Below are 21,352 nucleotides of genomic sequence, written 5' to 3'. Positions count from 1 at the left end.
AGGGCTGGAGGGAGAACAGGCAGGGCGCTCCTGGGTCCCCCGACGGTGCACTCCTTGCCCCGGCTAGTCCACGTTCTCCTCCTCACCCGTTGCTATCCTGGTTAATCCCCCGTGCCGGAGCAGCAGCGAGAGGAGGCCGTCCTTCTGTCCTTCCCTAACGGCGTCCTGCCTCTGGCTTGCCCGCGTCGTTCCAAAAGCCTCCCCACGTGCTGGCTGGAGATGGCTCTGGGACGACCGACGAAGCTCCTCTCCAACCCCTCTCACCGTCCCTTCCTCCGGCTGAGTTCCGCTCTCCTTCTGTTTTGTTTCTCCTGTAGGGTTACCTGTGGGATAACAACCAGGTGGTGGCGGCGTGGCTTGAGAAGCAGCTGCACGAGGAGGATGGGGCGAAGTCGGCCGTCCGGGAGAACATCCGGTACCTGAAGCGCGATTATGCCCTGAAGCACATCCGGAAGTGAGTACTGGGGAGAGTTTTCTTCACAGGCAGCGGCCGGGGGGGTCTCTGAGAGTGTCCTCGGGACGGTCGCTCCGGGGTGTCAGGACGCAACTGTTGGAATGGCCTAGAAAGAAGCTTAGGAACCCCAAGGGCACTTCTTGGAGCTGGGAGAAATCTTAATCCTTTGTACTTCCTGCTTAAGTGAGAATGCAGCACGAATGAGTCACTTTCTTCGTATGGATAAATAAATGTTATGTGGGGGGGGGGCCAGGCTACGTGCACTGTTTGTTTCTGCAATATGGAAAGAGGAGGCAACAGGCAGAAATGCATTTAAAGGCTGCCGATGTTGGTCTCTGGACGCTGCCTGCACAGGTGACTATCTCTGGACGCTGGGGAGATTGCAGCACATTACGTGTTTCCAAAGGGCTGCTCTTTATCGACCCACTCCAACTTGGCATTCTTTCCATCCTTCTGCTTTTCTTCTTAATTTTTGTTTAACTTGAAATAGTTACTGAGCAAAAGGCCGGCTGTGTTTTTGCCTTACGAATTCGGAAGAGAAAGAAACTCTTTATATTAAACCCTGGCAACGGCATCTCTCTTTATGTTCCCCTCTTTCCCCCCTTCTCTCTTGTATTCCCCGCAGCTTAATTCAAGCAAACCCAGAGGTTGCCATGGACTGCATCGTCCACATGACCCAACACATCACTCGTGCCCAGAGGGCTGAGATTGTTCGTCTCCTGACAACTATGGACAGTCCTTCCCCCCCTTGACTGGACGCACTGACCGCAGGAGGAATAACCCGTCCACTGATGAAGGAAGGACGCAGCAGGAAACCACCCAAGCTTGTGAGCTCTGTCCTGCTACAGCTTTGCAGCACGGCATTTGTTTGTCCTGAGTTACGACGGACAGAATATCCCATGGGTCCCAGGATTGCTGTCACCCCACACTCGGCTGTCAGTATATTCCCAAACCGTCTGTGCCTACAGCGTAATGTCCAAGGAAAGTGTTTCGCACAACGCGGTCTATATAATGTACGTTTAAAGTAAGTGCATTTTCATTTATTGCAGAGGGTTATCTCTTAAGATAAGAAATCCTCTTTCAAAAAGCACAGGACGCTCTTCTTTAAATGTGTGTTGGAGAAAGAAATGTCAGTATCTACCACCAAGCCAGTAGCAGCTGGTTGGGAAAACTTCCAAATAGGTCATACAGGACTGCATTGCACTCAAGCACAACTGTATAGATTACTCTGCCCGCTCCCTAAACGTTTTTGGTTTTACTTTGAGAATAGATGAATATCTGGAGGTTTGCCTAATGAGGGAGATTCTCCATTTCTCCCCTGGACAGGTGAAAATGAAAGATCCCCCCCCCCCCCCCGCAGCTAGGTATTTGGGTTCTGTCACAAGCTACCTCTTGTAAGGGAGCCCCATCTTTGTTCCTGACTGACTGAGATTTTAGTTAGGTGTTATATAAATGGATATGGTGCTATTTAATGTATTCCTGATATTATTGGATTTTGCTCGAAGCTAGAAAATCAAAATACGCTTTTAAAGGGATAAATCATCTGCAGGTCGAAGGTATGATGGACTTTGTAACGTCAGATGCACAAAACCCTTTATCCCCAAAGTCCTTTCTAAGAGCATGAAGGAGACCTAGGACAAAGGAGGTGACAGCCGAAGGTAATTTACATTGTTCAGCATATCCTTTGCAGGGCTGCGGTTCTTGGCAGTTCCCTTAATCCTTCGTGGGAGTGCAGACTGCCTCTGGGGTTTAATGCTTGAGTGCATCTGGTACGGGACAGAAATGCTTCTTTTTCCCCCCTAAAAGAAACAGGGTTATAAACTCCTCCTTCAGGGAAGGAAGAGCCAAGTAGCAAAATATTGCTTTTTCTCGTTAGAAAGCGGTTAACGAATATGTCCTATCGCAGAAGGGAGTCCCCTAAAAGCCACTGTTGGAAGAGCCCTAAATAGCTGTTTTTTTAATAACAACTCTTTGACTTTTCCTACAGACCTCATGTTGTTTGATCTTTTGTGAGTTGGAGATTCATTAAACAAGTCTTGATTCTCTTAACAGTTCCAGTTGTATTTGTTCACTCTCCACCCCCCCCAAAAAGATGCAAATTGCTTTCTAGCCCTGATTTACCACTGTTGATTAGCAGAGTCTCTATCAGTAATACATTTTTATTGTAGTTCGTTTCCATACAGAGTTGACAGTAGTAAATTATGGGATGAAAAGCACATCAAATCATCAGAACTGAAAGTCCATTTTCAAAGAGAAACTTTCCTTAAAACAATTTCCACATCGGTCTGCGTTTTGCTTTACTGGTCTCATAAGGCATTACAATGTGTGTAAGTAGTCTTATATTTGTTCGTTTGTTTGGATCAAGGAAAGATACCTCTGGAACATTTGTGCAAAATAAGTTCCTGAAGAACAGCCCGTGTGGGTCACCTGATAGGAGTTTCACCAAAAACCTTTCAGTAACAGATTTCCTTTAAATGATCCAAACTACCCCGGGCCAGCTTTAGGCTAAGGCCAAGTAGGCACCAAACTTAGCGGGTGCCAACACCACCCCTTCTCCCGAAAACAAAGGCTATTCTAAAAATGCAAGCCTTCGCCTTGGCGGGAGGTGGCGCCATCAGCCAACGTGGCTTGGGGACCACGGACCGTTGAGCCAGCACTGCCTGTGCACACTCTGCTCCACGGAGGAGGGTGTATGCCTGAGTACATCTTTATAAATGTGAGTTAGTCCTAACCTTTTATTAAGCCAGTAGGGCTCTTCCCCCCGTTTTTCCCCAGGCAGAAAGAGGCCGATGTGGTATAGCCTGTTCCTTATTTCTGGCACAGTACAGGAGAGGGCTGTAGCAGAACCATCCTGTAACTCAAGCGTGTTGTGAGTAACGGTCTGGGTCTCCATGGGGGTGGCTGGCAGGGGGAGCCCAGAGGGAAGGCTGCCGCATGAGCTGCGACCCAGGGAGCGGAGGGTCGAAAGGCCTGGCTAGACGGGGGGCTTCTGCTAGCGAAGGTGGCGCTGCTCCCTCGGAACTCAACCTCGCTAAGACCTCCGCTGCAACACGGAGGGCAGAGGGACCGTCCTGTGTGCCCTGAACCGTATGTGCAAGTTTCTTGAACAATGTGGACTGGCCTTAACGGAGAGCCGCTTTTTCCTTCCAAATTGAAGTAGATGCAGTTCTGAGCAAATGAAAGAACATATTAAAACCCTATCCAATCACAGTAAAAAAGGTTTTTAAAAATAAATATTAGATAAAACTTAAGCCGATATTGATAGCGTAAATGCTAAATGAGAAGATCTTAACTGCAGCTTGCAGTTCCTTCTGTTAGTGGTCTTTTTTAAAACAAGACAGTAAGCAAAGATTGCTGCATGATATATTTCTAGGTAAACATACTCAGGGCTGACCTGCAAAAAAATAACATTTTTATGTCAGTTGTAGAAAAGCTGTACCAATTAATTGCATAAAACTATATTTGGTCTTTCACAGAAAATGGTATTTCTAAGTACATCCAAAGTGCTTGTTTTGAAAGTGTAGTTTAAAAACGTTCAAAGTAGCCTGGTGATTTTTAAAATAGTTGCTGTGGTTTGAATAATTAAGTAAAAAAAATATTACAGTGTTTTTCAAAAGTCAGTGCTGAACATACAAATCCCATTTTTGTTTTCATAAAAATAAATTATAAATAAAATTTACAAACAGTAATACTGCCTAGCCTGAGAATTAACAAACATCCTAATTCTAAACTCTAGTATTTTTTTAAAAAATCTGCAGTAAGCTTGTTAATTCTAATCATCTATTCAAGGTAAAAATTCTCATTTAGTACATTATTTGTCCTGGAACCCAGGCTTTTTTCTGCTCTTCCTATTAAAAACATCCTTTCCATAGTCCGAAACCTTTACTATCAAAGCACTAAACCAGGTTAATGGTCTGCAGTGTTCAGCTCCTGGGAGGGAAGATGGACATAGTATGCCTAGGACTAAAATTCACCTCTCAGATAGAATGCCTGAGACCTGGAAAGATGACTTTGGGAGGTAGAAGATTCAGCGAGAGCAAGGGGTGAATCTGAAGAAAAACTCACAAAGAGCATCTGGGGAGCAGAGCTCGAGAGGAGGAGCAGGGGAAGCTCGAGAGGGCTCTGAATAATTTCACAGTACTTACGAGTAGGAGGAAAACAAGTAAGGGATGCAGAATCAGTAACATAACCAGGACAAAGCCCCAAAATCAGAAAACAAGCAGAGTTGTGAAAGCAGGAAAAGAAGGGGCGGACTGATCCCAGGGCATGGAAGACGAGAGGCTGAGAGCCTACCTTCTGATAAGAAATAGGACAGCGGGTGCTGAGGTCATCTCAGAGGGCAACAGAAGCCTGAAGGACAACTAACCGCAGATGGGGGAGGAGGGTGTGAATTTCACATCTCCCTTTGGATCAAGTTATTTTAAATTTTCTAGCCCCTTTTGATCTAGCTGTTTTGAGAACTGCTATTTTTTTCCTTGCTGCCCCCCTCCCCCAAAAACCCACAATAAATTAAATTAAAGGAAATGTTGTCTAGGTTCTGATGGAGAAGCAGGCTGCAGACCTGATAGCAAAATCAGGTCTGTGTCAAAGTGGCCCGCTCCCACCCGATGTTTAAAACGTGGGCTTCGTTTTTAAAGCGTGCGGGCTGCTTTCGTTTAATCTTCTCAAGACCATAACGTGGCCTTTCAGCATCACTTGATAGGTTGAAAACGGAGCTGGCTGACAATGTCCGTGTCACCTGCCTGGTCTTTGCACAGTCGGCGTGGCCCCACAAGACCTGGCACTCACTTGTGGGGAGTCTGAGAGCGGGAGAAGGCTGCCCAGCCCAGGGTGTAGCGTGGCTTTCAGAGAAGCGCAATGGGCTTGTTCCCTTGAGGGCCCAGGTACTGTGCGGGTGAAACGGCATCGAGCGTAGCGTAGGTTGTGTAGAGGCCTGTCACCTGCAAGTCTGCAAAGGAGTGGTCGCCGGCGCTGGGGGCAGGCGGGAGGCTGGCAGGAGCGAGGTCGCAGTCGGAGAGCGCCAGGGGGGAGTTGCTGAAGGCACCCAGCGCATCAAGGCTGAAGCTCTCCTCCTTCATCTCCTCCCAAAGGTTCCCTTTCAGATAAAGGAAACGGCGCGATTTTGAGCAGAACTCGACTCGAAGGGCACTCCCAAATGAGACCTAGTTGTGCAAATCTGTGCCCAAAGAATTCTAGGATAATGACATCTTCCTTTTCCAACCTCCCCTCTTTTCCTCGCCTGTTGTTTTGCTTTCCAGAAGAAACCCATTTAAGGAGAAAAATAGGGCATCTTTTACAGTAAATACAGTAGCTTTATGTTACTGCTTTTGGCAAGATCTCGTGCTCCAGACCGGATGCTTCAGTCTTCCTCTCAGCTGGAGCAGTTAGGCTCAGATGATTCCAGCACTTGAAGACTTAAGCCTAGCCTTTCCCCCCAGGTGCTCTTAACAAAGGCGCGTGTAGAAGGAACAAAAGGAGATCATACAGTAATATTACTGCCAGAATATTCCCCTCCACAATCACGTCTCCTGGACCAGCCATTAAAAGACACCTTCTGATACCAAAACTGCGTCTACACCGCCACCGTCTCCTCCCACAAAGCACCTTGAAGATGGGTCCAGGCAAGAATTCCTGCAGCTGGAGCCCCTCCCTCCCCTGTGAGCCCCACAGCTGCCACGTTTAAAAAAAAAACAAAACTCGCTTCCGCCTCGCCAACCTCCCCTCTTACCTTGTAGTGCAAAGTCCATGATGCTGGGATCCAGGGCATCAACCTCTGCGTTCAAGTCGGTCATCACGCTGAGGAAGTCAGGGCCCCGACTCATCAGGTGCTGAGGGAGGGGGCTGTGGTGGACGCCGGGCAGGGCGTGAAGAGGGGGCGTCTGCGCAGGGGCCGGCGAGTCTGGGGCCAAACACGCCTGCGTCTGGATTTGCCGGTGAAGCCGGACGGACTGCAGGGAAAGAGTCCCCATTGGCTGGGGCTGCAGCTGCAGGGGGTGGCCTTGAGTGGCCGCTGCCCCGTGGCCACACACGGACGCTTCGGCGGCCTCCGCCGGCTTGCTGGGCCTCCTGCAGCCGGCGGGGCGGTCGGTGATCAGCTTGTCCAGTTCCTCTGCAAGAAGAAACGGCCGTCTTAGTTGCCCAGCTGGGCAGGCAAAAGGAAAGGCGGGGTGATAACCCTACTGAATCACAGCGCCATTTAAATGGGGAGCTTTCGTGTTTTTCAGAGGAAGGTTTGAGAAAAGGATGGCTGCTTTCTGAGAGGCGTTTTCAGCCCAGTTTTCCTTCCAGTCAGAGAGCTCTTGCAGGATTTTAAAGCGAGTTGGGCAGAGGCCCCCTGCGCCCCGTGCGGCTTACCTGGATTTGCCATGCTTCTGTGGATGGCAGCGAGGTCTTTCCGCTTCCACTTCTGCATTTCCTCCTCCATCTTGTCGATCCTGGCAGGGTTGAGGGCCCACAGGCAGCCTTTGCGCGAGGTGCTGCTGGTCTTGTTCTCCACTTTCTCAAAGCACTTGTTCAGGGACAGGTTGTGCCGCACAGAATTCTTCCAGCCGTCGGGGGCTGTCTGTGGAAAGCAGGTGAGCACTGACACATGCACACACACACATGCGCACAAACTTTGGTTTGAGCCATCAGTTCAGGGTCTTTGTGTGCACGCTTTCCAACCTCTGCAGCAAAACGTTAACATCTCAGTGATGTAGCTCTGTGCCCAGAGGACAAACCTGCTCTGAGTGCTGGGACCCCCCAGACCTTCATCACCCTTCACCCTTGGGTCTGAACATTAAGCCAACGCTTGCCTTGCCCGGGACAGAAGCGCTGGGGGCCACTTTGCTGCACTTCTGTAGGTAGCGCAAAGTTGTCTGCTCTGCCTGGGAAAAGGCATTCAGGAGCAGGTCGTGGGAAAGAGATCATTCCCAGGACCTGATGCTCTGCGAGTGGAGACGTTCTCCGCTCTTCAGCGGTGTCTTTGGACAGCCAAAGCTCTACCGTATACCCATCCCTCCGTCAACGTCCTCCTGCAGAGCAGCTGCCCACCTTCTTGGTGTAATTCCCACTTTTGGGTCTGTGTCACTCCGCTGAGCACCACGTCTTAGCCCTGGGGAGGTGGTGCCCCAGAGTGGATTGTTGGCGGCAGGAAACGACTGCTAAAGGCGCGCTCCCGTGGTGCCCAGCCTTCCTCACCTTGAAATAGGGGAAGTGCTCCTTCATGAAGCCGTAGATCTCACTCACGGGGAGGCTGCCCGTTTTGCTGTTCTTCAAGGCCATGGCAATCAGGCAGCTGCGGGAGCGTCAACGGAGAGTCAGCTTCCCAGTCCCCCACCATATTCCTGAACCCAACCCCTGCCCCTTTAAGGAGTCTCCCGATGAGGCGGGGTCCCTCCCCACCTCATGGGCTCTTTCTATTTGCACCAACTGGCTCCCATTTATTCTTTAAAAGATCTGCACTTCTCATTTGCAGATGGAGGAATACAGCTGGCAAAAGCAGCGGCTGCTTCGGAGGCAATGGTATGCTCCTCATCTGGATAGTCCATAATGCTCAGGAGCTTTACTCTGGTCTCCATTTTTTAAAAAAGAAAAATCTACAGATGGGGACTCCAAGCAGTGGGATTTTCCTGCCACAGAACCCCGCTAATACTGTTGCCTTTAAAGCAAACCCCTGATGAAAACCATCTCATCTTCGCTCAATGCGGTTCTTTTTGCACGCCATGTCCAAAGAAGAGGCGCGAGCGACTCCCTTAGTGCAGCGTGAGGGAGAACCGTTTTCAGCAGGAGCCAGAAGGCATTAACTACCCGAGCCACCTCCTTCCTTCCTACTTGGTTCAAGCTGATGTTCATGCCAACCAACTTTGGCCAACTTTACGGTTTGGGGGGAAACGATTTAAGGGCTTTTAAAAAACGAACGTCGCGCCAGAGACTGGATCTGATAACTAGGCCAAATCTTAATGAAAGAAAGGAATGGTGTGAATTACTCACCTGTAAGAATAGATTGGCTTGGGGTAGTGCTTGGCGTGCAGCTCTTGGGCTGTATGGGGAGCCAGGCGGGGCTGAGAAAAGTGGGTGTGTGTTCCATAAGAGGTGCTGTATATTGTGATGGGAGAGCACTGTGTGCCAAAGCGAGAGGGAGAGAGACGGAGTGAACATCTCAAAGGAAAAGATGAAGCATGGGGAGGGGTCCCTCCCAACGAAGTGGAAGGTGGGCTTTGGGGATCATTCATTCATTCATTCATTCATTCATTCATTCATTGGACTTGTCCCCGCCCATCTCCCCACAGTGGGGGACTCTGGGCGGCTTACATCAAATTAAAATCATAAAGACATGATTAAAAGTTATAAAAAGAAGCACACTTACAGAGATAGAAAAGAGATTAAAAGATCCAAGAGGCCAATAGAGGCCACACCATATGATCCCACCATCCTAACCCTAACCCTAACCCACCATACAAACACTATACATCCACCAACAGAGGCAACCATCAGCAAGGGGATTGACAGCCCCCGTGAATTGTTTTAGTCCCCTTTTATCTAAATGGGCGGCTCTTGCCTCTGGTGGCTGAGAAGTTTGGAACTGGGAGGGTCCACATGAACTGGGGAAGAAAAGCATCTGTCCTGCCTGCACGTTACCGGATCATTTTGCAGTTTTCTTAATAAGGGAACAGGGAGGTGTTTGCATGGATGCCTGGTGCCAAAGGAAAGCCCGTCTCCTTTCCAGCTGCACTAGGAAGGGGAGAAACAGAGGCAAGGAAACTGGCCCTCGAGATATGACTGGGAGACCCATCAGCCTTAGCCAGTGGAGACGATGGTTGTTGTGCAGCAACAGCTTCCACAGCCTAGTTCAGTGTTGTCCAAACTTGGCCACTTTAAGACGAGTGGACTTCAACTTCCCATGCTGGCTGGGGAATTCTGGGAGTTGAAGTCCACTCGTCTTAAAGTGGCCAAGTTTGGACAACACTGACCTAGTTGAAAGGCTGGTAGCCTCCTTGGTATGAGAAGCAACCAACACATTGGTTAAACGTTGACCTTGCTGGTACACAGATTTGTAACGTCAACTGCAGTGCAGAGGGGACACCTGCCGCGAGAGAGCCCTTAAGGTGTGCACACGCTCTTCCCACCCAATCTTTCAGCTTGGGGCTACGCTCACCTTGGAATCTGAGTCGCTTACACACAAATTAAATGCTTTTTACCGCACTGAATAGGTTTCCTCAAATGTTCTGGCACAAGCTCAGATGCAGACCTAAGCTCAAAGCTGATCGATGTTCTAAGCGCGAACTGAGGATGGCGACCGAGCTGTTGCGAGATTCCTAAAAGCTGTGCCGTTACCTCGACAAACAGCCCCCAAAGCAGAAAACAGTACCTGTTGCGTGATGGTGAAGATCTGCTGCGTGTGGCAGGATGGAGGAGGGAAGAGGGGGGCTGGCTGCGGTTGAAGGCTCGGGGACGGCTGCCCCCCAACAACATACTGACTTACCTGGTGCAGAAGGGAGAGAAACGGGAGCATCAGTTGCACGGGGCCCCGAGCCACCCTTGGGCAATTAATGAGGAAGGAAGCCCGTCCTTACGTTGGCTCCATGGGGCGAGATGCTGTTAAGTCCTAGAATGTTTGGAGACACGCTGGCTTGTATGTGAGTCGTCGGTCCCAGAGCCCCCGGGGTCTGCATGCAACCTGTCATCAAAGAGCAGTAAATGATACGATTCTAGGCTGCTGCTGATTCCCTTCCAGCTTTCTGCAGAATCTACGGGCTCGTATAGCCATTCGTCACGTCAGCTGGACTTATTAAACCAAAGTAAATGCTGGTCTTACGCCTCTATTCGTTTGGCTTTTTGTGTTTTTTAAATAGCCACTCGGTATCGCAATGCTGTGGTGGAACAGGCTGTCAGTTAAACAGAGGCCAAGGATGGAAGGGGAGAGGTGCCAACATTGCTTAGCCCATTGAGTTTTCTACCTGTCTGTTGCAGGACAACATTCTGGGAACTGATGCCAAAATCCATTCTTTCGCTGGTCATCTGTTGCAGCCGAGGGACATCAACGGATGTCAGCCATGAGAGGGACTGCAAGTCGCCAGGGAAGTCGTCTTCACTCAGACGTGAGGGGTCAGACCCCAAAAGTCTGCGGAGGAAGTAACGTATTTTTAGGGGCTGGGTTGCCCTGACCTGCTGGCCTACAGGTAGGCAGAAGCCGTGTGTCAACTGTGTCCTTTCTTGCTAAGCTTTTATCCTAATGGCGAGCATGTGCCATTGTATTGGGCTCCCATGTGTATTAAAGAGAGCGAAGATATTAAGGGAGGAGAAAAGTTTCATATCCTGCAGAGAAAGATACTTAAAGGCCTAAAATCAGAGCACCGTCCACCAAACATGATTTGAAAATAAATCTTTCGGGGTCCGTTTCTAAAACTTGTTCTGTTCCAAAGGGGCAGCATTAACTCAAGGTTCTCCTGCCACTCAGCTGGAGCAGCGCAACACAGCAATGTCAGAAATAAGTAATTTAAAATATAGAGATGGTTTTAAAACAAATCTGGGGCGTTGCAATGCCCTCTTGGCGTTTTCCAGGGCTTTGAAATAACTTATCTAGAATGTTGCTAGCAACATCACGCTGCAGCGCCACTCCTTGTGCTTTCTCTTCAACTTTCCAGCTGAAAAGCAAAACCTTCCAGTCCAAACCTTCTGTACAGTTTCCCTCCCCTTCTCGAAGGGCTAGGGACTGCAGGATCAATCGCTGCTAGCAGTGCGCGACCGGTACCCTGGCTGGAGACGCCTGTCCTCCTGCCACCCTTCTCCAAGGCCTGTTTTCTTTTGCGTGTCATGTATTTATGTTGCAATAATCAACATTGCCATGGTTACACTTCTTCAGTTATTTTGCAGAGCCAGTCGAGTTCCTTCCATGCCTGAAAAAGAACATCAGGTGACCGCTCTCCCTGCCCAACCATTGGCCAAACTGTAAGTAAACACGAGCCTCAGATGGTTCGAAAACGGGGAACGACCCATGTCATTTGCAACAGTTGGTGGCCCTGCGCATTGTAAGCTGATAAGCCATTGTGTTGGGAAGGGACTGTTGGCCGCCGGCACGTGGCTGCCCTTTGTTTTTGGGGATTCTTGCTTAATTGTTTTCTCCTCCCCACCCCTCCTCCCTTCCCCTTTTTACCAGTTCCCCATTAATCTGGCTGAATGACGGGCGACACAGCCCGTGCCATCTGCTGCTCTTGGGCTGCGCAGCCCTTGCAGGCAGCCCAGACCCCACAACAAATGAGCGGGGTCAGGTGGGCGGGAGGGGTCGAAGCCCACAGCAGTTGCCTCCTGTCGGGGACCGAGTGTGCCACAGGCCCCAGCCACTCTGTGCCCGTCAGCACCTTCCTGGGTGGAAATGCTCCATGGAAGCTGGTTTGTGCCCGGCACTTCAGTCCCTGGCTATTTTGCCTGGGCAGCCTCAAGAGGTGGTCAGTTTTCACAAGACCTGGCATGTGAAGAGAGAGAGAGAGAGAGAGAGAGAGAGAGTCACATCCTCTCCCATATCAAATGTCCTGGTATCTGATGAATGGCCGCAGGTCAGTGTTCTGCACGCGGCCGCATCCTCCGCAAAGAGGCCCCCTTGCAGACCTAGGCAGAGTTAACTGGATGCGTGAAAATAGAGCTCTGAACAACAAATACTCCGTCTTTAAAACATGTCTAACTTTCTCCTTTAAAGTGACCCTTAATCGTGTTTTTTTTTAATTCTTTAGAGCTGTGTATAGGAAAGGGTTGGGCTTTGGAGTAGCTTGGGCTCTTGGTTGTGTCCTTTCAGCTTGAGAAAATAATCCTGTTTTGGGTAGTACTGTTCATCAGAGGGCATGTTGACTAGATTTGTTAATCGGTACTTCCACAGATTATTTCCTGGAACAGCAATAGCCATCTCTCCAAACACTCACTCAAATCAGTTTTGTGTCTGATTAGCAGTCTCTATAAGATTTCCCAGTAGAATCATGGAGTTGTAACGGATGGGATTTCTTTCCCCCAAAGATTTCTTGCTCTGATTATTTATCCCAAGAGATTTGTGACCGTTTGCCTGCCTGTCCACAGCAGATCCCTCCCTTCTCCTTCTGTCCTGATAAGGGAGCCCTCCCAGGGGGTTCGGAGCAGGCAGGGACGTGGTCGGTTGAGGCCGGCCAATACGCTCCGGAGACCGAGGACCCAAAGTAGCGGGAAGTCTGTTTCTGAACTTGTTCAGGAAGTGCGGTTACGTTAGCTGACCTTTGAAGGATGAGAGCATCCCGTTTTAAGGAATGCGGTTTTAAATCTAAAATGCATTTTAAAAAAAATTAAGAGAATATATCCTCCACTTATACTCCCCCACACCCCAGATTAAACATGGACTGCCTTTGCCCGATTATCCTGATAAACGGTAGATTAAGAATGATTGTGCCCAGTCATTTATTCAGCGCTAACTGCAGTCTTGCAACTAAGCCTTCTTCGTGGGCAGGTAATGGTGCTGCATTTTTGTCTGGGCAGAAAAACGGTCCAAGGACCAAGCCCCACCCGAGCCATCCAGAGTGCTCTTCACGCTGAACTGAACTGCACTCCGTAGCTGCTGCTTTCGCATTTGAATGCTAAAGAGGGACATGCAGTTCTCTCAAAACAGGCCAGCGTGGCCTCCAAGGCCACTGGGAGATTACAATACTTTACTGAATTACAGACTCGGTTCTGGTGGCACTTCCTTTTGAGGATCCCTCCATTTTCTCATCTTACAGCCCACCCTTTAAGGAGATTAACTCAAGTCGGTTCTATTTGCTAGGACTCCTTGGAACATACCCTTAGGCTCTCTAATCCCTAGTCTTCCCACATTTCTGATTTGTCAGATTTTGGTCAAGAAAGATCTCAGACTTAAATGGAGTCTCAGATCCTTCAGGAATCTCCTGTGGGCTCCATAGGGCACTTTGGAAGCCAAACAGAAGGGCAAATACGGCCAAAATCAGACTTGCACACATACAAATGTACAAGCATAGATCCTCAGCTGGCATGTGCCCATTTGATAATGTGCAGGACAAAAAATGCACACAGGCCTGCCCTTATGAGGAAGAATGTGCGTGTGGCTAAAATCAGTGGGACTTATTATAAGACCCTGGCCCAACTCTGCCTCTGGTCATACGTGAGAGAAGAAGTGTTTGCTTCCACCTCAAACGCATTTTGACTCAGTAGGATTGTGACATCTATCTGTAGAAAGTTTCAGCACAAATGCAGAGTTGCAATTTTTGCAGCGTTCTGGCTCTGACAAACCGAGCAGCTCTTCGTCTATGACGATCAGAAATTGATCTGCTCCTCTTTCCCCTCGCTCTGTATTGCTTTTCCTCTTCTGTTTTTTAACACTAACTTCGGAATCACGTTTCCTTCGTGTCTAACAGCCCCATAGAAATGCTCCAAGTGAAACAGAAGCATATTCTCAGCACAATTACCCCTCCCTTTCGCTAATTGGGGGCCATTCCTTCGTGCCCCCCCTGCCCACCCGCGGAGAACTCAGGACCTCGGGTTCCAGTCCTGCACTGTGGTGACAGCAAGAAAGTAAATTGACCTGATAGAATTTGACAGGTCTATTCTCTTCTTAAAAATCGGTTAGTCTGGAAGATTTTCTTTTGCATAATCCAAAGTGGTTTCTCATGAAATAGAACAAATGCTACAGCGCACTCTGGAGATAACGGTCTAGATTTGTATACATTTTACCACTTTTAAATGGGGTCATGCAATTCACGTTTTGAAAAATGACTGCAGTGATAAATTACAGCATTATTTTTGAGGGGGGAAAAGGAACAAGAAGAATTTGGGAAATGGGGTCTATTTGTAGAAATAAACATTTATGTAATGGCAAAGGTGATTTTTCAAGGCTGCCTGAAACCTTACATAAACTAAGCTATAAAAGTCAACATTTTTATTTAGAAATAACTTTGATTTAATCATCCAAGGATTGCATATTTGATCTAAACAGTTATTCACATTCCTTATGCTATGAATTAAGCATTCTTACCCGCAAAATTTTCAACGCCGTTTATTCTCCCAAAATCTACTCTATCAGATTTGGCAAGTACAGATAATCTATAACTGGGATTTAGCAATGGGATTTCTTTACAAAAGTTAGGTCTGTTAAGGGCAGCCTACATAAATTCGCCACTGAAGATCGCTTACTGTAATGGCAGATACTGGTGCCATGGGGACAGGGGAGCAGGGCCATGTCAGACCAGATGGGTGGGGGTCTTGAGTCTGCAGGATCTAAAACCCTCTTGTTTCCTTGACAAGTAGCTTCAAAATTGTCTCAGCCCTGGCCCTAACAGTTAATTCTCTTCCCCCTCCACTGACGTGAGCGAGAAGCAATTGTTTTGGGGGAAAGAAAAGACTGTAAAATGAGAATGCTTCCCCCAAACCAGCGTTGCCTCCTTATCCATATTTGCAAGACAGAAAAGTTACAAACAGAAGAAAAATGTTTGAAAAGTGAGAGGGTGGGGAATATATTTAAAGCTAGTCAAAAGCCAAGTGGGATGAAGGTGTTTTAGTGGTCCACGGGTCAAACTGAACAAGCAGGAGGTTCCCCTGCAGAAAGGCCCTGTCCTGAACGTGCGTTTGGAGGGGCTTCCAACCATTCAAACAATGGTCATAGGGAAGAATGCAGTTTTCAGACATCCTGATCTTAAGCCATGAGGTTTTATGAAGAAAGGCCCAATTGGATCTCGAATCAAACCGGCAGCTAGTGAAGTTAGTACAAGAACAGTATACCATGGTCAACAACGAGTTTGCAAGAAGAAATGTGGCCACTGGCACCACCTGTAGTTTCTAGACGACCTTCAAGGACAACCCTGGATAGATTATATTGCAGCGGCCTAAACAGGAGATGGATCGTTGTGACTCGGCACACCAGTCTAAGCTGAACAAAGGTGGTCCTGGCCTAAGTAGGCGCCTGACTCTCCAGAGGCACCCCCAGACTGCGGTCCTGGTCCTTGCAGAGAGTGGAACTCTGTTCAGATCAGACAGGGCTTCCAGGCCTGGCATAACTCCTTAGCCACGCTCTCACTGCTAAGTCACGCACTCTAGAGAATAATTTAGGATTTCAACTGCCCACTTAGTATAAGGCAGATCTGGATTTCATCAGCAAGGGGATCAGCTCGACCCCAAAATGCTGGAGGGAAGAGCCCAGAATGTGGGAGAGCCCCAGAAGCGCAGGGTCCAGCACCGCCTTCTGGGAGAGAGGGCGGATGCCCCCATCTCGCCACGCTGCCAAGCGGAGGAGAACCAGCGCTGCCGCCCCACCTCCACCCCCCGCCACGTGGTTGCCGCAGAGGCTGTCCGCCGTAGCTGTTTGTCCCAAGCCCGACCGAAGCCAGACGAAACGGATGGGGAAAGGTCGGGAGCTTCATTCAAGAAAAGCCGGAGACGCTCCAACAACCTCTCCGTCGTTTTCCTCTGAGGGGTGGCAGTGTGACAAGGGGAGGACGTTACCATGGCACCTGAGGGTGACCTCTGGAAAGGGCTAACTGGACGAGGTCGTCCTATCTGGGAAGTTAACACCGGTATTGACCCAGTCCCCGCTGCAACGCGCTCTGGCTAAGAAACGGCTTTCCAGGGAACTCATAGCGGAACAAAAGTAGGAGTCTAAGATAAAAGGCCAGCCGCCTTCTCCTTCGCTGCAGATCCGGACTTGGGCATCGGTTTGCCTCCGGCGCTTCACGAACCCGGGTTGAGGTCGCCTGTTGCGTGAATCCAGCGGGCGCTAATTCGGACGGGCTGTGCCTCCAGCCTTCCAGCTGGGCAGGGGCTTTGACGTTTCCGCGCAACGGCTGCGGAAAGCGACCTGCTCCGAGGGCAGCCCCGAGGGCTTGTGCCTCCCGGTCCGAGCGAAGCGCCCTCGGCCCGGGACGGAGGAAGGGCCGGCGGGGAGGCGGGCCGGGGCTGGGGCCGGGGCCGGGGCCGGGGCGGGCAGCGCCTGCCCCCGAGGGAGCGGCGGGGGGCCTCCGAGCGGGGCGGGCGGGCGGGCGCTCACCTGTACTCCGGCGGGGCGGGGCGGCGGGCTCGCCCCGGGTTCCTGACGAGGCCGGACATGAGGAAGGGGGGGTCGCTCTCTATCATCGCCTGCCGGGGAGAGGGAGAGCCGCGGTAGCTATCCAGCATTTCAGCAGGGGAGGGCAGCGCCGCGCCGGGCGAGCGAGCGAGCGAGCGAGCGAGGCGGGGCGCCCTCCTCCGGCCCCGGCTGCCCCCTCCCAAACCTCTGGCCGACAGCGGGGCGCCCGCCGCCCTGCCCTGCCCTGCCCTGCCCTGCCCTGCCCTGCCCTGCCCTGCCCGGCGGCGGCTCCCCGGGGCGCGGCGCGAGGGCGGGAAGCGGGGCAGTACCTCCGAGGCAGCGCGGGGCGGCGAGGCCGGGCGACCCTGCCGCGGCTTCCTCCCTCCTCGCCCGGGACGGCCCGGGCTGGCTCCGGCGGGGCGAGGCTGCGCGCTGCGCCTGGCGAGGGCGTCCGACGGCCGGCCCGGCCCGGCCGAGCAGCGCGGGCGGGAGGCACTGGCGGGGCGGCCGGCCGGCCGAGCAGCGTTTTTAAATTTCCCTCTCCGGAGCTGTCCAGCTGGAGCATGCGCGCCGAGGGCCGGGGGCGGGGGAGCGAGGGAGAGAGGGAGGGCCGCGGGGGCGGGGGCGCCGGCCGGGCGCGACCCCTCCCCTGCCCGGAGCCGCGGCGGGGGGGGCGCTCGGGGGCAGAGCGCGGGGCTCGCTCGCAAAGGCGGGCCGGCGGGGCCCGGGCGGGGCAGCCCCCGACTCACTGAGGACTAGCCGCCTTCGCGGGCGGCGGGGCTGGGTCGAGGCAGGCAGGCAGGCGGCCGCTCGCCCGCCCGCCCGCCTTCCCTCCCGCCTCGCCCGCCCGGCGGCCTCCCGCTCTCTCGCCCGCCCGAGGCGGCGGGAAGGGGCCCGCCAGCGCGCCTCCTCGCCCCTCCCCTCCCCAGCCCGGCCGGCCCTCTCCCGCCCCCCGCCCCCCCCACGCCGTTGGGCTGCGCCCCATCGCCTTCCAGACGGCCTTCCGCGGCCCGGGGGGCTCCCCAGATGGACTGCGGCGCCCCGAGGGCTGGCTGGGGATGCTGGGGGGGGTCTCCACGCGGCTGGAAAGTTCCTCCAGTCCCCCCTCCAGGAATCTGGCCAGGAAGGAGCAGCGCTTGTCCCTGCGAGCGGGGGCTCGTGTGGCGGAGGGCTGGGTGCCCCCCCCGCCGCCTCTAGTGGCTCTTGCCCCAGAGTAATTTTGCACGTCGGTCCTGAGCTGAGCGGAGTTCACGCTGAGACCGGACCCGCCTCGCCCGCCCGCCCGCCTTTCCCCGCTGGGACAAGGTGGGGCCAAGGTGGGGCTTCCGCAGTCCCCCTGAGCTTCCCTGCTGAGCCCCCTCCCCACTGCATGGCCCCGGCGGGACAGGCTTTGCGCGCTCTGCCGGCGCCCCCAAATTCGAGGCGCGCCCACGCGGGGCCAGGGGGGCGGCCCTGCGCTGCCACCGGGGCCCGCTCCCTTGCTGGAGGAAGGAGGGCTGGCCGGGTCAGGCGGGCGCTTGCCCGGCCCTGCGGAATGCGGGAGAGTCCCGCGGCCCGCAGCTGCCGCTTCTGGTCAAGCACCGGGCGGGCAGCCTTCGTCCAAAGCTGCGGCGCGAGTCACGCTCCAGCCGCGAGCGGTGCGTAAGGAGAGCGCGCAGAGCGGCCTCGTGCTGGGCCAGACGCGGACCTGAAGCGCCTTGGCGTCCCCGCTGGTCTCGCTCGGAAGGGGAGGATGAACGGCCCCCAGCGCGCAGGCGGGAGACACGGGTAGGGGGCAGCTCGGCCAGTTCCCTTGCGCAGGGTGAGGGGGGGCGTGCGGTGCAGCAGGGAGGGCCGGCCAGCCGCGGCGTCGCCTCGTGCGCCAAAACGGGCTGCAGACGCCGCGCAAATCCCCGTAAAGTAATGCGGTAAGCGAAGGAGTGCACCTTTCCTTCGCATCCTCGATGTCTCTCCTGCCTATTTAAAAAAATCCGTCGCTATCCTTCAACCCTGCTTGCAGCTCTTGCAGGTGGGCCTCTCCACTCCATAGGTACAGTTCTGTCAGTTGCATGGAACCGGGCTTCCGCCCACCTCCCCGTGCATGAAAAATAGGGGCCAATAACACTTTTCTCAGTGTAACAAATTGTAGTTAGAATCATTATGTGTGAAATTACCAATTACTCCCGCAGGGGCAAGGCCTTTAGTCTAAGCCTGGTCACTTGGGACCGTGCAGATGGTGAATCGCAGTCCTACAATGGACCCAACCCCTGATTATATGCAGAGATGTAACGGACAAAAAGGCCTCCCTCAAGGGCTGGACGGGAAATACAGTATAGGTCCTAGTGCCCGACAAGTTCAGCGTAATATAGTCTTCGAAACATCATTTTAAAAACTTTATTCTTCCACTGCAGGGGATCAATGAGCAATGTTTATTCTTCGGGTCGTTATATGAAATTTTCAAAGTTGCTTTTGCGTCCGTATGCAACAAAACTACCTAAATAACAGAATATAATAAATCCCTGGAAACACAGTGAGCTGTGGGCAAAGATGAAAAGAAGTTTTGGGGTTTTTTTTTAAGTTGCCTGAACCGTTGGCTGGATTGCAGAAAACCAGCAGAGGCCATTGCTCTGCGAGGGCAGGGAATTCCACTGCTGGGGTCTCCTTCAGAGAAGAGGGGGCTTCTTCTTAAACTGCTTTCTCTTTTACTGGTAAAGCAAATGCCCCACTTGAAGTGGCATCTAGGAGAGTTGTTTGCTGAGGTCTGCCAGAAGTGCCCCTTCTCATCCTTTGCTCTGAATCTTCAGAGACGCCCTGGGCTGGGCTGGCAGGATGGGAGACTTTTTCTTTCGGGAGAGCGTCGGCTTCCCCGGGCCTTGCCGAAGGGGTTGTGGAGTGTCTTTCCTCCTTTCAGAGCCTCCTGGATCTGAGCCGGGGGAATCCAAAAGTCGGTTTCTAGAGCCACCGTGGAGGTGGCGCCTTGCACGGCCTTCTTCCACAGCCTGTTCTGGATCTGCCGCAAAACCGGCCCTGGAGGATGTCTCGCTAGGGACTTTGAAAGGGCTGTTGCTGAAATTCAGTATCTTCACCATCACAAGAAAGCCGCTGTAAAAATGCCCAGATCAAATGAGCTTTAAGCTGCTCTTTTCTCCTTGTAGCATATAAAAAAGTAGCGTACTTACTGTGTTGGGACAGCAAGAAGAGGACTCGTAGGAAACTCCTCGGGAAAGCTGGTTTGCTGCTCTTTTGCTGTTGCACTCCGTTATTCCTTACCAAACTTTGCATTAAATATTACAGAGCTTTCGGTGTCTCCGCCTAAGTGACCCTCCGCAGAGCGAAGCAGGACCCCCTCTCCCCCAGCCTCAGACACAACTGTCACGATTTGATTTGAAGCCAAGCAGCGGAGTGCTGGTTCTACAGCATGGAGATTTGTGTTACAGGTGGGCTTGCAGACATGTTGTGTCGTAGGGGTCCCCACCCCCATTTTTGTTTTACTACGGAAAGAACGTTTTGTTTGAACAACAAACGCGGGCTGGTTGTTGGTGGCCGAGGTGTCCGCTTTCTTTCTGGACGTGCCCTGGGACCTGATTTCATGTTAGAAGTTAAATCCTTTTGTGTATTCAAGTCTCTCATCCATGTTTTCTGTTTCCAGTTTCTATATAGTCTGGGTAGACTCACGGACTCTTCTTTCTGGCTGGAATTACTCAGATTGGCATAATTAAAAGATGTTAATTATTCATTTTTAATGCTAGGCCTCCTAATTCTTTCTTACTTTAATAGGACAGATCCCCCAGTTGCCTCAACATGCGTTTACCGTTGCTTTTAGTTTCTGCTCAGTTTTGACATGACTTGAAAATCCTATTAAACCATTTTTTTCTGACCTTCCCTGGCCAGAAATTGCTAATTTCTAATAATGAGTAGAAAGCAGACGGGTCCTTTTTCTCTAGTCCAGAGGCCAGGCCCCACAATTTAAAAGCAACATTTCCCAAAGCACTTCGTGGATTTGGGAAAAGGTCAATTAACTTCTGTTTCCTCTGGGTAACCCTGTGAAGAGGTAACCCTGCAAAGAACGGGCAACAGTTGTGTTTGGAGTGATTTGTCCAGTGACCTACAAGGGCAGGAAGTTCACAAGTGCAAGTAACAATGTCATCTTAAATTTGTTCCCGGGTTGGCATATCGCAAGAGAAGGAGGAACGGTTTCTCCGCCGCGTCTTCTTCTGCAATCCGCAGGTTCCTATCTAATCATTCAGAGGTCCTCCCCACCACATCAGGTGCGCAGAGTGGACCCAAAGAAGTGTTGTGTGTCTTCCGTGTGTCTTTTTTCCTTCCCTCTCCCTTTGTAGGATCCATACTGCTGCAGTGAAATAATAATGAGGCCAGAAAAAATTCAAAAGCCATACCCTGAGATTTCTTTGCCACGAAAAGACTGAAGAATGCCACCTAGGGTTTTTTTGGTTTTGGTTTTTATGTATTTATTTTTTTTAGCAGCAGCTAAGAGATGGGGACTGCCGTTCCTACTTAATAAACAGCTTCCGCCCTCATCTGAAGACTGTTTGCTCACTGAAGTGACAGCTCTGGTCTGGGGTTTCAGAGTTGGGAAGATTTGCCCCACATCACTGGTGCCCCACATTAATGAAGCACTGGCGATGAAGTTCAAGTTCTTCTTCAGCTCTCTGTTTATCCAAAGAGCATACAGTACTTTGAAAAATCTGAGCCAGCCATGAGCAGAAGTTATGCGGACCTTTCTACCCCAAGAGGGTTTTGCTTAGAGTTTTCCTCTCCGTGTTGTACCCATCGACTAATATTGTCAGATATTATTAAGATTTCAAGAGGGGGATGAATAATAGAAGGAGTATTATATTGACTTAAGGTGTTGCAGTTATACTGTCGATCCTTCTGATTATTCTAGGAGTCAGTTT

At 51.6% G+C, this 21,352-nt stretch overlaps 2 protein-coding genes and 1 long non-coding RNA gene across 14 annotated transcripts in view; 2 read left to right on the top strand and 1 right to left on the bottom strand.

The window, feature by feature from the left end:
- Positions 1-2,503, top strand: part of ACACB (acetyl-CoA carboxylase beta) — a 41,016-nt gene extending 38,513 nt beyond the window's left edge. For 7 of the 9 annotated variants that reach the window (XM_088135085.1, XM_088135081.1, XM_088135082.1 and 4 more), the window contains 2 exons: positions 318-454; positions 1,080-2,503. In XM_088135085.1, the coding sequence (XP_087991211.1) occupies positions 318-454; positions 1,080-1,206 (264 nt within the window). In that variant the 3' untranslated portion in view covers positions 1,207-2,503. The remainder of the gene's footprint in view (positions 1-317; positions 455-1,079) is intronic. The other 2 variants (XR_015795130.1, XR_015795129.1) reach the window with 2 other exon arrangements.
- A 2,795-nt stretch (positions 2,504-5,298) lies between these two features.
- FOXN4 (forkhead box N4) lies at positions 5,299-17,610 on the bottom strand. 3 transcript variants are annotated; one of them, XM_088135094.1, is made up of 10 exons: positions 16,787-17,610; positions 16,440-16,528; positions 10,393-10,556; positions 10,009-10,112; positions 9,804-9,917; positions 8,426-8,553; positions 7,634-7,730; positions 6,809-7,016; positions 6,183-6,563; positions 5,299-5,549 (listed from the first exon to the last, which is right to left on the bottom strand). In XM_088135094.1, the coding sequence occupies exons 2-10, from the start codon at positions 16,523-16,525 to the stop codon at positions 5,299-5,301; spliced, it is 1,533 nt and encodes a 510-aa protein (XP_087991220.1). In that variant the 5' UTR covers positions 16,526-16,528; positions 16,787-17,610. The 3 variants fall into 3 exon arrangements, with proteins under 3 accessions (XP_087991220.1, XP_087991221.1, XP_087991219.1); XM_088135095.1 differs by having other exon boundaries at positions 10,009-10,101; positions 10,367-10,556; positions 16,440-16,822; XM_088135093.1 differs by having other exon boundaries at positions 16,440-16,822.
- Positions 8,531-20,929, top strand: LOC148216577 (uncharacterized). 2 transcript variants are annotated; one of them, XR_015795133.1, is made up of 4 exons: positions 8,531-10,614; positions 11,298-11,383; positions 19,731-19,873; positions 20,086-20,929. It is a non-coding gene; the product is annotated as an uncharacterized LOC148216577 (long non-coding RNA). The 2 variants fall into 2 exon arrangements; XR_015795132.1 differs by lacking the exon at positions 20,086-20,929 and having other exon boundaries at positions 19,731-20,062.
- The last annotated feature ends 423 nt before the right edge of the window (positions 20,930-21,352 follow it).

This window comes from Python bivittatus, unplaced genomic scaffold, assembly GCF_059951505.1.
Source record: "Python bivittatus isolate LINGU-HERP-01145 unplaced genomic scaffold, Pbiv_v1 ctg000100_np1212, whole genome shotgun sequence".
Classification (NCBI taxonomy): domain Eukaryota; kingdom Metazoa; phylum Chordata; class Lepidosauria; order Squamata; family Pythonidae; genus Python; species Python bivittatus.
The sequence above is the reverse complement of the archived record's forward strand: the minus strand, read 5'-3'. Positions and strand labels throughout refer to the sequence as shown.

What these genes read in the sequence shown, in the direction of transcription:
- FOXN4 (XM_088135095.1), bottom strand. Translation starts at nt 16,567, where the DNA reads ATGCTGGATAGCTACCGCGGCTCTCCCTCTCCCCGGCAGGCGATGATA. An exon ending in TCTCGCCCCATGGAGCCAAC is followed by an intron (nt 9,918 to 10,008) that starts GTAAGGACGGGC and finishes CTTCTGCACCAG; the next exon opens with GTAAGTCAGTATGTTGTTGG. An exon ending in CATGGACTTTGCACTACAAG is followed by an intron (nt 5,550 to 6,182) that starts GTAAGAGGGGAG and finishes TTTATCTGAAAG; the next exon opens with GGAACCTTTGGGAGGAGATG.